The sequence below is a fragment of the Sinocyclocheilus grahami genome, unplaced genomic scaffold, assembly GCF_001515645.1.
Source record: "Sinocyclocheilus grahami isolate Dianchi unplaced genomic scaffold, SAMN03320097.WGS_v1.1 scaffold362.1, whole genome shotgun sequence".
NCBI lineage: Eukaryota > Metazoa > Chordata > Actinopteri > Cypriniformes > Cyprinidae > Sinocyclocheilus > Sinocyclocheilus grahami.
In genome coordinates this window covers 450,918-465,957 of record NW_015505541.1, presented here as the reverse complement: position 1 = coordinate 465,957, position 15,040 = coordinate 450,918, and the positions used below count along the sequence as shown (strand labels likewise).

Sequence of the window (15,040 nt, the reverse complement as noted above, 5' to 3'; positions counted from 1 at the left end):
CAACTTAACTACTGATTTCTAGTCGTGTCCATTTTTGGAAGGCCAAACAAAGTAGTTTCACTTTCACAACGAAACACAGCGTCACACACGGTGGTTTAGAGTGAGAGCGGCGGCGGCCTAGAGTGAGCAGAGGCGGCGGATTCGACGAAGGAGCGTCCAGCGGGCTTGCGGCAACCACATGTGACGCCCCCGGGCTGGACTCTGCTTCGTCCACGGTGAAAGCCGATCCGGCGATCCACAGAGCAAAGTTGTTGTATTTCCTCAGCAACCAGCACGGATCAGCTCCAGGCATGACGAAGCAGATATCATCCTCTTTTGGAAGTCCAAACAAAGTAGTTTCGCTTTCACAACGAATCACACAGTGCCTTCATGACATGGTGGCGGCAACAACAATACTACAGCGAGAATAAAAGTTAGGCCTTCTTTCTTTGCGTGAACATTTGGGCAGCGTTATGCAAGTCTTCCCACATAGTGATGTAGATATGTGGGGGCGTATCTTTACCATTACAAAAAGTATGTTCTCTATATTGTGAATGTGTTTACTATGAATGTCTTCTGGATGTACTACATTTGTCATGTTGTCATTATCATGTGACCCACCATTCATAACTCGTCTCCTGTGGCCTCATGGGATAGTGAAGTGTCCACTGGGCACTTCAGAATCTCACAGGAAGTAGGTCATATGGGTATTTTCTGCCTAATCTTTTATGAGTACTGTGATTTTGGACATATGTACTACTCTTTTCACATAATATAGTGTAGTAGTTATAGTAGGGACTTTTTTTTTTGGATGCAGCCAATATGCCATCACTTGATGCATTTTTAGTACATTCCAGTCTGATTTTCTTTTTAAAAGTTGGCTAAATGTTAAGGGGTTTTATTTCAATGAAAAGTAAAGTATTTGGAATGTTATTTCCAACTTTGGTTTGAAAGTGAGACTTTCTACAGAGCCAGTAATGGCTAGCGCAGTGTAATTTGAATGAATCTCTGTGCTTTTCTAGTCTTAGTTTACCTCAGGCTCTGATTTTGAATCAGACTCACAACAGCAAATATTTAAAAGGCTGGATCATGTCTGAACAGTCTGGATTTACTTTAATCCTAAGTAGTGTGCAACACTTGCTTGTCCAAGTAGAGCAAGTAAACATCAGAACAGACTTCATATGCTTTCTTCTGCCTTCTTTTAGGTTGAGCCTAACACTAAGCTCTTCCCTGCTGTGTTTGTTCAACCCACAAGTCCCAACCTCTTCCAGTTTGAATTTCCAAAAATCCCAGTAAGTCTATATACTATTAATGTTTTCAAGTTCCTCCATTTCACACATTATAATTCACTGACATGCTCTGCATCAATCCTCACACAGGATGCAATGCCCCTGTCTTCAGCCATCTTTAAGAGTTTACAAAGAAACCCAGAGCCCCAGTGTCCTCCTCGACTGGATGTGCAGACAATTGTGTCCGTGTTGTGGAGCAGAATGCCCAACACCTTCCTGTCGGTGGAGACGGCCCGTGTGAGTGAGAGGCATGGCTGGGTGGTGCAGTGTCTGGAGCCCCTGCAGATGATGGCTGTTCATATCCCAGAGGAGAACAGGTGATGCATTACTCATACACTCTGTTTTCCACATGCAATGACTTGCAACTTTGTATTCCTGGGAATGTGACCTTTCATTTAAATAAAACCCTTAAGTGCTCATTTGGCTCCAATGCCAGCTGGCTTGAATGAAGATCTTAACCTACTTCCTGTTTGCCACACCGTAGGTGTATCGACATCATGGAACTATCAGAAAATGAAGATCTACGGCAGTTCCACTATCATACTTTAAAGGTCTTCTGCGCCCTTTGTGCATTGGGCAACACTCGCGTTGCTCACGCCCTCTGTAGCCATCTTGACCAATCGCAGCTCCTGTATACCATTGATAACCAGTACCTGTCTGGTCAACTGCGTGAAGGCTTTTACGATGTCCTCATCAGCATTCACCTGGAGACGGGCAAAGAGGCCCATCTCATGATGAACAATGAGTTTATAATCCCAGTAACGGATGAGACGAGGAGCATCCGCCTCTTCCCTGACGACTCTAAGCGTCACTCTCTTCCTGGCGTAGGCTTGAGCACTTCGCTTGCCCCTCGTTTCAACTTCACCCCTCCGTATTTCATTACCCCCAAGCGCGATCAGCCTCTCTTCAGCCCTCAGATCCCTCTGGGTATCCTGAAGGAGAAAGCCATCAGCATGCTTACGGAAGCTGTGCAGGGCGGAGGCGCCCACATTCGAGATCCTGTGGGCGGAAGCGTTGAGTATCAGTTTGTGCCGATTCTCAAGCTGATCGGCACCCTGCTGATAATGGGTGCGATGACCAGCGAGGAGGTGAGGACCATCCTGCTTCTCATTGACCCCGGTGTGTTTGGGGACGGGAAGGAGGAGGAGGAGCAAATGGCAGTGGCAGATCAGGGAGCGGAGAAAGAGGAGGCCGCCAGTAATGAAGAGAAGGCTGTGGAGGCAGGGGAGGAGGAGAGTAAAGAGGCCAAGCAGTCTCCCAAAGGTCTTCTAGAGAAAAGCTTGCCTGAGTCGGTCAAACGGCAGGTGAGTAACTTGTTATCTTGTACATTATGGTCTGTTGTTTGCATTCATATTACTTTACAATTAAAGTCCATATTGTGGTTAAGATTTTAATCTGAAAAAGTTGTTTACAAGCTCTTCAGTGATTGAAGTATGCTTGCTCTTGTCTTGCCATTTTTTAACTTGAGACAGAAGTGTAATCTATTTTATTTAATTATTATGTAATTATTTATCTCATTAATAACTCATTAAAAGCTCATTAAAGTTTTTTTTTTTAAGTAAGAAATAAGAAGTATGACTGTCGTAATTACCATAATTACTAGATGACACGAACCCAGATGTTCTGCCAGGAGCAGTTCACATCCTCAGTCTCGGAATAATGCATTCTATGGCAACACTATTAACGCCAAAATGAATCTGTGTAATTAAATAGTAATCAATAATCAATAGACAAAACATTGTGTTTCATTAATAAACTTTTAAAGTTCATTTAACTTATTTAGCAGGATAGTAGACATTAGTTATCCAGCTCTACGCTATCTACTTTCATATTAACTTTGCCATTATTAAGACATTAACAGTAGTCATTTATTGGACTAATTAAAAGGAAATAAAAATAAATAAAAAAATAAAATTTTACTGCAGAATCTGCTGCTGTTTTGAGTGTTTCCACATGGCGATACAGCAGTCAGGTGGTACAAGTCGGAGTTTACAAATTGTAATTACGACATTAACTGAAATAATAATTAATATGCCAGTTGAAAATCAAAATATTGGCTTCATTTGTTTATTCTAATCAGTAAAATGCATTTGCATGATATATTTACATGGTTCTTGTGCATTTAACCAAGGTGAGTATGAATCAGTATAGGAACTACAAAATCTTCCTGTGGAGGTTTATATTTCCCAACAATTTTTAGGCCTCAACTGTACCTCTAAAATATCTTGACTGAGATACTGTATATGCATTCAAATGAAGTGAGATTTTGTGTAATTATTTGTTTGTTGTGCAGATGTGTGAACTGCTGCACTATTTCTGTGACTGTGAGCTGAAGCAGCGCATTGAGGCTATAGTGGCCTTCTCAGATGATTTTGTGTCCAAGCTGCAATTTAATCAGAAGTTCCGCTACAATGAGTTGATGCAAGCCCTCAACATGTCAGCTGCTGTCACTGCCAAGAAGACAAGAGAGTTTCGCTCACCTCCCCAAGAGCAGGTAAGCCTTCTTCATAGACTCACATAAAGCCTCATTCTTCATAGATCTCAGAATGTCCAGAAAAGACCTTTAATGACACTTGAACACTTGAATGAAAGACGTCAGACCATCTACATTGTCTTCAGCACATGCAGCTCATAATGTGTTCACTTTTCCTGTTGTATAATTCCAAATATATTTGGTTTTATTATACAAAATAAATAAAAAAAATTGACAGAGGATTGCTCCTCCTGCTGTCTCCATGTTACTGCTAATTTCTGAATGCAAACGGCATCGTTGTGAATGGGAGCGAGAAAATAAACACCTTGGCATCACAACAGATTTTCAACTGTACAGCAGTACTACTAATAAACCAGTGCCAATGTCTTGACTTATTGTTTTTTGATTTGTGCTTCGCACAGCTCTAAGAATCTTGGACTAGACTTTTTTCCAAAATCATTAATTTTGACTTTTTTTAATTACACTTCTGTTTTGGTAACTGAAAATATGCATCTTTTCTTGCATTAAATGCACACCACATCTACTAACTGAGAAAACCCCTTGTAGTTTAGCTTATGTGGCCATTGTACGCTCATGCCGGAAATAAACTGGTCTGTCTTTGTAACCAGGGCAACAGAAAGGTTTTTTACAGATACAGCTGATTTCCATTAGAATGTTAAATAACGTCTGTTAAAGGTTAGGCTTATGAAATCTATATTTCATGATCCATCATATTTTTTAAAAGATTTCAGATTGCATCTCAGTTTTGGTTGTGGTGAAGTGATGCTTTTTTCCCTGAAGCAGCATATATATTTTTAATTGCAGATAAACATGTTGTTGAACTTCAGTGCTGGTGATGATTGCACCTGCCCTGAGGAGCTGCAAGAGGAGCTTCAAAGCTTCCATGATGACCTGCGACTACATTGTGGTATATTTTTATCCATTCTTTCCATTGTTTACCTCCATTCTCAACCTATTTCTCTCTAAGTAACTGTACTCTGTTTAAAAAAGAAAAGAAAAAGTCAAATCATTTTCAAATTCTACGTCATATAATCTTGTGACGTTCTTTCAGTTTCGTTTAGTTTTAATTATACTTCCTTAAATTCAACTTTAAATTACAAATATACAGCCTGTTCTACCACAATTCAAATTCAAGGGTTTTAAATGCATAATTAATTCAGTTCTGAATGGTGCACAACCCTGATATCATGAATTGTCATTTGCAGCACAAATAATCAAAAGATGCAGATAAAGTTTTCATCTTTGTGTATATACACAGGAATCCCTATGGAAGAGGAAGAGGAGGAGCAGGACACATCTCTTAAAGGCCGCCTAATGTCCCTGGTATACAAGATTAAAGGTCGTCCCCAAAAAACTGAGGAAAAACCAACGGAGCAAGAACAGGCTGCTCCTAGTAAGGCTTGTTAAAAATAGATTCTTCAAACTTTTTATTTCATAGTGTTTCATTATACCTTTGTTCTGCTGTATCTGGTTAAAAAAATACTGTCTCTTGAGGGTCAGAACATTCTAAACCAAGCTATGGTTTAGAGCAACATTTCTAAAGACTTCTACACATTATTTAACATGTACTTAATGTGTTTAAAGCTTAGCTGCACTCCCAAAGAAGTAGATCAAAAGTAGTACTAAAATGCTATGAAAAAAGACCATAAATCATGTCCTAAATGTAAGTATTAAATAGAGGTATTTCCATTAAAGAGACAAGGAGGGCAGGACAAAAAGGGGAAAATATGTTTTATGTTTCTATTAACAAAAGTTATATGACTTGGTTTCAATAAACATGCAAAAATATTGTGCTATCAGTGTTGAAACCATATAAACATCACATGGAACATAATTTACTTTAGACCAAAAAAAAAAAAAGATCCAAATGCAGAGACAGGCTTTTCTTTTACCCATACACTACTGATATTAAGGTAATAATAAATGGCTTATGATCAGAAACATTGTTTCAAATCTGTTTGTTTTATAAACCCTTTGAAATCAAAAGAAAGTCAGTACTGAGCTTCAAATCAGCAAAAAAAAGGGTATTAAGGTGGCAAAGATATTAGCATAGACTTAAATCATGTTACCAGCCATGGGTAGACAGGTATGTATTAAAATGGATTTAATTTGCAGATGTTGGATAAAAAGCGTCAGTGCTGCACTCTCTCTTGATGAGAGAAGTATGTGATTAGAGCAGCTATTCTAAGAAAAGCACACAGGGGCAATTTGTGAATAGAAAATATTAATAGATGTAACGACATACACCAATGGTCCTAACACATGACTAGAGCACAGGGTCTGAAATCTCTTCTACATGAAGGGCCCTTTTTAATTTAATATTAGTAATTACTGTTCCATATCACCCTTATTCATTTATTAATATTAGTATACTTTATGCAGTATAATACAATACACCAGTTCAACAGTTACAGCATTAATAAGCATTATATTGCAAAGATCTAATTAAAAATTAACAAAAACAAACCATGCAAATATCTTTTTTTTCAAAGTCTATATTGTCTCCTCCAGCGAACCTGAAGGAGCTGATATCACAGACTATGGTCACCTGGGCTCAGGAGTGCAAGATCCAAGACCCGGCACTGGTCCGCAGCATGTTCAGCCTTTTGAGAAGGCAGTATGATGGCATCGGTGAGCTGCTCAGGGCCTTGAGGAAGAGCTACACCATCAGTGCCAAATCTGTATGGGACGCGATAAACCTGCTGGCCTCGCTGGGCCAGATCCGTTCACTACTTAGCGTCCGCATGGGGGAAGAGGAGGGCCAGCTTATGATCGACGGCCTGGGGTAAAATTTCAACTTCCATTCTTTAAGAGGTTTACATCCTACTATACATATAGATTGCCCTTGCCATCATCTAATACTCACTTACACTCCCACTTCCTGTTTTATTTTACATTTATTTAGACAAAATAGTTCAGAATTTGCAAATCAACCATTGTCTTATCACATCAGCCAGATTTTTAATATCAAAGCATCCCTTCACTGTACAGCTACATCCTATAAAGTGTTTGTCTTATTCTTGCACTCAGGGACATCATGAACAACAAAGTGTTTTACCAGCATCCAAATCTGATGCGTGTTCTTGGCATGCACGAGACAGTAATGGAGGTCATGGTCAATGTGCTGGGAGGAGGCAAGGATAAGGTACTTTTTTTGAGCCATACTGCCCCAAAAGGTGCTTTTCCTGGGGTGGGATGCTCCGGTTTTGTTCAGTTTATGTAATTTATTATATCCCGATGGTGTGACTTCAGTTGTAATGCACATGCTTAAGAAGTTTCTTCTGTCTGTTTTATAAACTGATAAAGAACAAAACTTCTTCACAAGTTGCTTTTGTTCCTCTTGTATGCCACTTTGGATAATCGTCTGCCGAATACATATATGTAAATGTTTAGACTTCAGATAATATTGTTTATGATTATAATAAGATGAGTCCAGGCCGGGCCAAACCCCTCTCAGCCAAACCTTCTTAAACTAAACACGATATCTAGAGGGATAACACATAGTGCATGGGAAGATACAGTACCTACAGTACCCCGTGTCTAACAGCTTAATACTTCCTTATGTATTAGGGGTGGCAATAGGGCGAAAGCTAAGACAAGAACAGAAGGAATGGGTCGCTTCTCATGCCAGTCCTTTTTGGGATTTGAGGAGTCTAGGATGTGAATTAAATCCACTGACTATGCCAGATATGCCAGTGCCACAGTGTCTCTCATTTCTGCTTGGCAGCCTCATTAAAGAGGCCTCACCCAAAGGGACGTGGGTTGCAGACATTTAGGGTGACCAGTACAGAACATATATGCTTGTATTTGCCTCACGTCTCATATTTCAGTCTGGTTTAGCTGTCTGGGGGGTTCTTTCGATATCTGGAGTATGTTACATTACACACATTTAGTAGCCGTGTGAGGACACGCATGCGAAAAAGATGAAAGATTAATTTGAAGTGTGAAGGAAACGATCTCCGTCTGTGCAGAGGTGAAATTAATGCTGTTTTTAACTCTCAGGAGATTGCCTTCCCCAAGATGGTGGCCAGCTGTTGTCGCTTCCTGTGCTACTTCTGTCGCATCAGCCGTCAGAACCAGAAGGCTATGTTTGACCACCTGAGCTACCTCCTGGAGAACAGCAGTGTGGGGCTGGGTAATCACACACACACAAACACACAGTTCTTCAGGGATGCAGGTCAGGCAGGGCTGAATCACAATGTCTGTGTTGCCATGTCCACTTATTAAAGTGACAGTTTGTTTTTCTCATAGTCTTTTTGGGCTTATTTTACAGCCACAGTCACGTATTTCAGCTTGCAAATGCTGCTAGCTGTGGGCACAAAAATTAGATATGCCACACATACACCACAGAGGACAGCAACTCAAAGGAGAGTGGCAAAAGTTGTGTTACTGTACATACCCTATAAAAACTGGGTAGTTACACCTCTGTGTTTGGTCTCCAGAGCACAATAAAGGTCTCTAATAGCAGTTATGAAATATCCCCACCTGCTGTTTGAGCCATACTCTGTGAATCATTATTAATCGCTGTAGTTTGTTTGTCCTTAGCTCCTGTTTTTTATTCTTTACCTATTCTTTCCATATAAGTCTTATATGCTCACTGACACTACATTTATATGATACGAATGTACAGTAAAACAGTAATATTGTAAAATTTTGCTACAATTGAAAATAGCTTTTTTCTGTTTTAATATATTTTAAAATGTAATTTATTCCTGAGATTGCAAAGCTGACTTTTCAGAAGTCATTACTTCAGTCACATGCTCCTTCAGAAATCATTCTAATATGCAGATTTGACCCTTTTTTTTGTTTTGTTTTGTTTTTAAAGGAAAACTTTTATAACTTTATTTCTTTTCTCACTTTTTATTAATTTAATATGTCCTTTCTTTAAAACAATTATAAACCTTAAACCATAAACACTTCCCTAAAAACAAAACTTACGTTGGTCGGGAAAGTAATTTATTTCAGGCTTTTTGCGTAAGACCGGCTTGCTTGTGTTTTAGCAAGATCTGGCAACCCTGCACAGTGCACTGTTTTGACTGTGAATAATAGCTTGTGCAGCTGAGAGCATCTGACTGTGCAGGAGTCATTTCCTATAACAGCACATTAATGAGCATCTGAGAGCCCACTCACCCCTTTATAGGCCTTATCACCCTCAGATCAATGACAGGACAGATTAGATCAGATGAAGATAAGGCCGGGAGCTGCATCCACAGATGTACAATTTTATGTTAACATTTCTTCATGTTGCATAGATAGTGTTATGCAGCTACAGTGTTATTTATTTTAAATTACATTATATATATATATTATATATAAGGTATATTAATTTTTTAATAATACCAGCAGAATTAGGTTGTAATCAGAAATCCATCCAAATATGCTGAAATGTATGGTTGTAAACAATAATTAATATAAATGATATAAAGTGAAGAAGATTATAACTCTTTATAATTGCTAAACTAAAGATATTTTAGAAAACTATTTCTATACGTTTATAGCATAGCATAATATAATAACATGGACAAGAGGATGAGATACCTAGTTGGAAAAAAAGGAAAGACTGCCATCTGTTGGTGATTTTGCCTCAATAAAAATCTGCTATCCCTATTGGCCATATGGAGATAATCTTTGTTTCCTGTTTCTCTAGCTTGCCCCGCCATGAGAGGCTCTACACCTTTAGATGTGGCTGCCTCCTCTGTGATGGACAACAACAGTTTAGCTCTGGCACTTGAGGAACCTGATCTTGAGAAGGTAACAGTTCAACATCAGTATAACATCATCTCTTCTCATATGACAGTGCTTAGTAAGATTCTTTAAAATTACATGGAATTTATATAGAAGGCTTCCTTGTAAAGAAAAAAAAACAGCTAAATAAACCTTTGATGGTATACTTACCATTGTTGTGACAGTCACTGGGTTTTTAGTAGAGCATCATCGGATTAAAAAGCAGCATGGATCAAGCTATGGCAATTGATGTATTGTGTTGCACTGCCAAATAAAGTTACTGGCTGAATGGTTGCCAAATAAATTTGGCTAAGCCAATCTTTAGTGCCATTAGTTTCATTTTGGATTCTGTCCATGTGTGTTTTCAGGTGGTGACATATCTGGCAGGCTGTGGCTTACAAAACTGCCCAATGCTCATTGCCAGGGGATACCCAGACATTGGCTGGAACCCAATTGAAGGAGAGCGTTATTTATCCTTCCTACGGTTTGCTGTCTTTGTCAATTGTTAGTCCATTTTACCACAAAGATGAGTTTTCATGTCTTGTGTCTTGGTTAATGGAAAAGGACTTGTATCATTATGTAAACGTTATGTTATGTATCATTGTCTATGTATCATTCTGGTCATCTCAGGTGAAAGTGTTGAAGAGAATGCTAATGTAGTGGTGAAGCTTTTGATCAGGCATCCGGAGTGCTTTGGACCTGCTCTCAGAGGAGAGGGAGGGCAAGGTTTACTCGCTGCCATGAAGGAAGCCATCAAGATCTCAGAAGATCCTGCTTTAGACCTGCCTAACTTACCCGAGGGGGCTGCACACACGTAAGACTACTGAATGCTTCCCTCAGATCTACATTATTTGCCATTTTATGTTAGGTGTGTAGAGTTGAAAAACTGAGCTGTAGTTTGAGTTGTCCTACCACCCCACACTTTGACCTCAGGATTGAGCAAGCATGACTTAAAATAAGCATGTGCACTCTTTGTTTTGACAGCGTTGGAGAGGATGAAGAGGAGGAGGAGGTTGCCCACATGGGCAACTCTATTATGTCTTTCTACTCAGCCCTTATTGATCTTCTGGGCCGCTGTGCACCTGAGATGCATGTGAGTGTTCATTTCTGCCACATTTTATTGATTTACCAAGCTAGGGGCAAAACTCGTAGTTTCCTTCACTTTAGTGCTGTTGCACTGTACATGGCTTCACTTTAATATTATACCGATGCTGTTTTACAGCTTATAAACAAAGGCAAAGGCGAAGCACTGCGTATCCGTGCCATCCTCCGTTCCTTAGTTCCCATGAAAGATTTGGTGGGAATTATCAGTATTCCACTCAAAATGCCGGTCGTCAATAAAGGTTTGTACATGTCACTAGATGCCTTTGAAAGAGTCTGAAGACATAATCTCTGAAACTCATTATGTGCCTAAGATTGATTGATGCTATTACTATTTCAATGTCATCTTCATCCATTTGAATCTCATTATCTGTGCTGCTTGTTCCGCAGTCATTATAACCCTAATGTCTTTTTTTTAACTCTCTCGTTTGCTTAGATGGCACCGTGACAGAGCCAGATATGAATGCCAGCTTCTGTCCGGAGCATAAGGCACCCATGGTGCTTTTCCTGGACCGTGTCTATGGTATTGACGACCAGAGCTTCTTGATGCACCTGCTGGAGGTGGGCTTCCTGCCAGACCTGCGAGCATCAGCCTCCCTGGACTCGGTAAGGCTGCTTTGCAGTGCAAAAAAGAGAAAAGTCGCAGACATAAATGTATCATGCCTTGTGTGAAAAAGCCTGAAAGGTTCATGTGATGCCAACCATTTAATATGGTGATTCAGCAGAGGCAAAAAGTGGATAGTGTATGAATATCGAAAAGAACCCATTTAATTTAGCTACAAATTAAGAGTGTATTTTGTGGTTTTATATTATTAAAGTTTTCTTTTTTTATTTATTCACATTTAATCAATGTAAACATTCAACTCATTTACATCCATCAGGAGGTGCTCAGGACCACAGAGACAGCTCTGGCTATGAACCGCTACATTGGATCTGCAGTGCTTCCTCTGTTGACCCGCTGTGCTCATCTGTTCGCTCACACTGAGCACTATGCAACGCTCGTTGACTCTACGCTGCACACCATCTACCGCCTCTCAAAGGGCCGATCACTCACCAAGGCCCAGAGAGATGCTATTGATGAATGTCTACTGGCCATTTGCATGTAAGAACCTCTTGAAAACCTTTAGCGGAGTGGCTGGGATGGTTTCCACAGCTCAGGGGAATTAAAATGGCATTTTCATACTATAGATTACCATACTATTTCTTAATTAGAAATCGCTGGAATGTAGGTTAGGTATCATCTGATGCTATTTATACTTTCTTTAGGTATCTGAGGCCATCAATGCTACAGCAACTTTTACGTCGTCTTGTGCTTGATGTTCCACAGCTTACAGAGTACTGCAAGATGCCCATTAAGGTGAGTTTAGTAAACAGTAAATATAAGTACACTACTATTCAAAAGTTTGGGTGGTAAGATTTTTAAATGTTTTTGTAAGAAAACTTTTTTTGTTCGCCAAGGTGGCATTTATTTGATCAAAAATACTGTAAAACTGTAATATTGTGAAATATTATTACAATTTGAAATAACTGTTTTCTATTTTAATGTATTTATAGTGTCATTTATTCCTGTGATGGCAAAGTCTGAAATTGAAAGTTGTCAGTGTCACTTTTTTCCAGAAATAATTGTCCTTTTTTAAGCAACATTTTTATTATTATTATTTATATATTATTTATCAATGTTGAAAACAGTTGTGCTTCTTAATATCCTTGTGGAAAACCTGATACATTTTTTTTTCCAGGATTCTTTGATAAATAGAAAGTTCAAAAGAACAGCATTTATTTAAAATAGAAATGCTTTTGCTCAATTTAATGCATCCTTGCTAAATAAAAGAAATAATTTCTTTCAAAAACCAAAAATATACTGAACCCAAATGGAAGTGTACAATTCATCCTTTTTACTCTTTGGTTACATTATTAATTTTAATAAGGCCTCTAGATGAAAATTCACTAAACAGTTGGGCAGTAAAATGGTGCATTGTCATTCTTTTGAATGCAGCACGACATATTTCTATGGAAATTACTATGGAAATTCCAACGTATTCACCAAACGCAGCACTATTTCCTTGGTGCAATTATTGTGGTCTTTTAATGATATCAAAAATATGTTTGTCTACATTTCCTGTTGATCATGGCAGCAATGATTCATCAAATTATGATCACATAGTGGAGAAGAGTTTTGTGATTAAACAAATCCAAACACAAGATGTATTTAATGTGATTCACATTCAGGATTAATCTTGTGAGTCTGTTTTCACCGTTACCTATGATTTGCAAAAATTCCTGTTATGAAACAGGCGCTAAAACAATGCAGACAGCTTTTGCAAATGCACGGCAATAACAGGGCACACTTCATCCTTGGTGAAAAGTACGTCTCACTACAGTGAGGTCACGCGGCTCATGTTTTGACAGCTTTACACACCCTGCACACACACAGGGCATCTGGATTGCACATTACCTGATGCAACTGCCACTATCACCACGGTTCCTCCTACCCATGATCCTTTGATAGGCAGGTGTGAGCAGGTTGTAATCTCCTCAAAGTTTCAGCACCTTGTCTCTCTGCTGGCAGCTGTCTCACCCTATCATAACCACCCTACCATAGGGCAGGGTTATCAGAAGAGGGCTTGGCAGAAGAACACACACCTTTAAATTATGTTTTAGACATGTGAACCAAAAAATAAATTCCCTAAGTCAAATCCAAGTATAAAATCAACTCTTATTCTAGACTATTCTAGATAACAATCTGTCTGAAGAGTATAATTTAAAGTATTCTGAATGTTGACAGCTTAATCCACATATCTGTTTACCCTTGCAGCTGTTGACCAATCACTATGAGCAGAACTGGAAGTACTACTGTCTGCCAACAGGCCTGGGCAGCTATGGAATGGCATCAGAGGAGGAACTCCACCTCACCAAAAAACTCTTCTGGGGACTTTTTGATGCTCTTTCTCAAAAGGTACAAACATGCTTCAGTATAAATCTGGGCTGTCAGTTAAGCAAACAATGTATTCAAACAAATTGTTGTTTTTTATACCAATAAAGAAAACTGATAACTGTAATTTTTTGTCTTTGTTTACTCACCTTCATGCCATTTCAAACCTGTATGATATTTCTTTCTTCTGTGGAACATAAAATAATATATTATTTAGAGATTGCTCTGTTTTTTTTGTGCACACATCAATGGTCACCAAAGTTGTTTGGTTACCAACAATTTTCAAAATATCTTCTTTTGTGTTCCTCAGAAGAAAGACAGTCATACAGGTTTAGAACAACACAAAGGATCGACAGAGTTTAAATGTTTGGGTGAACACAAATTTTAATATTTGCTGCAAAAGCCCCCAAATTAAGATCATTCAAACGCTATATTATTAAATTATATTGTTGTGACACAAAAAATTAATAGAATAGACTAGGAAGTCTGCAAAAATTTAGATTGTTGGTCAAGGTGCACTTCTGTGGTCATAGCATCTGGTCTCACTGTTTTTCAGTGTTTCATGTTTTTACTTTGCTGTGTAAATGTAAAAAAAATAGCTTTTGAAAATGTGCTTGCATTTTGGTAAGAATGGTAGGAAAATCCCTTACTATAGAAATAATGTATGATTAAAGGGGCATGATTATTTCTGTTCATTAATAATCTGATTATTTTTATATAATTAATTTTATTTTTATTTAAATGGAAAAATATTAAATAATTAAAACACCAAACTGAAAGCACCACTATGAAATTATTTCATTTATTTTGTTAGTCCACAAAGATTTGATCAAACTTTGCTCATTGACTCCGTTGTCTGTTTCACAGAAATATGATGCAGAGCTTTTCAAAATGGCCATGCCATGTCTGAGTGCCATAGCTGGTGCCATACCACCTGATTATGTTGACTCCAGCCCAGGTTCCACATTAGTTAAGCAGGCCTCTGTGGATGCACAAGGCAACTTCGACCCCCAGCCTATTAGCACTGCAAAGTAAGTACCACTGAAATGCTGGCCAAGAAACTGCATGTAGAAATCATTTCATTTGATCTTTCAGTGGACTTCACAATAGACTGTTTGTCTTTTAGCATCTCGCTGCCTGAAAAGCTAGATTACATAGCAAGCAAGTTTGCGGCACATTCCCATGAGAAATGGTCCTCTGAGAAGGTTGGATATTGTTAAAGCTCATCCCATTAATCTTGATCATTTTATTGTGCCACTCGGATCTACTCTTCTGTTGAATTAGACAAAGCATGACTGCTTGTTTTATCTTGTGTGGTGATAGATCGCTCTCGGCTGGACTGCGGGAGATAAAGTAGATGACAAAGCTAAAACTCATCCACTTCTGAAACCGTACAAAGCACTGAGTGAAAAGGTACACATAAAACCAAATCACATTCCTCTGTATTGATTTTTTTGTCTCTAACACAAATGGCAGTTTCAAAGGATGAATTTTAATCTCTTTAAATTCGTTGCTTTGCAT

General features: G+C 38.7%; 1 protein-coding gene across 3 annotated transcripts in view; it reads left to right on the top strand.

The window, feature by feature from the left end:
• Positions 1 to 15,040, top strand: part of LOC107549090 (ryanodine receptor 3-like) — a 78,008-nt gene that overhangs the window by 38,156 nt on the left and 24,812 nt on the right. For all 3 annotated transcript variants that reach the window (XM_016230029.1, XM_016230030.1, XM_016230028.1), the window contains exons 31-51: positions 1,185 to 1,271; positions 1,359 to 1,585; positions 1,753 to 2,572; positions 3,562 to 3,762; positions 4,567 to 4,669; positions 5,021 to 5,155; positions 6,274 to 6,547; positions 6,793 to 6,907; positions 7,765 to 7,897; positions 9,410 to 9,513; positions 9,855 to 9,990; positions 10,117 to 10,300; positions 10,471 to 10,579; positions 10,709 to 10,829; positions 11,024 to 11,193; positions 11,469 to 11,689; positions 11,854 to 11,944; positions 13,403 to 13,543; positions 14,387 to 14,550; positions 14,646 to 14,724; positions 14,843 to 14,932. In XM_016230029.1, the coding sequence (XP_016085515.1) occupies positions 1,185 to 1,271; positions 1,359 to 1,585; positions 1,753 to 2,572; positions 3,562 to 3,762; positions 4,567 to 4,669; positions 5,021 to 5,155; positions 6,274 to 6,547; positions 6,793 to 6,907; positions 7,765 to 7,897; positions 9,410 to 9,513; positions 9,855 to 9,990; positions 10,117 to 10,300; positions 10,471 to 10,579; positions 10,709 to 10,829; positions 11,024 to 11,193; positions 11,469 to 11,689; positions 11,854 to 11,944; positions 13,403 to 13,543; positions 14,387 to 14,550; positions 14,646 to 14,724; positions 14,843 to 14,932 (3,705 nt within the window). The remainder of the gene's footprint in view (positions 1 to 1,184; positions 1,272 to 1,358; positions 1,586 to 1,752; positions 2,573 to 3,561; positions 3,763 to 4,566; positions 4,670 to 5,020; positions 5,156 to 6,273; positions 6,548 to 6,792; positions 6,908 to 7,764; positions 7,898 to 9,409; positions 9,514 to 9,854; positions 9,991 to 10,116; positions 10,301 to 10,470; positions 10,580 to 10,708; positions 10,830 to 11,023; positions 11,194 to 11,468; positions 11,690 to 11,853; positions 11,945 to 13,402; positions 13,544 to 14,386; positions 14,551 to 14,645; positions 14,725 to 14,842; positions 14,933 to 15,040) is intronic.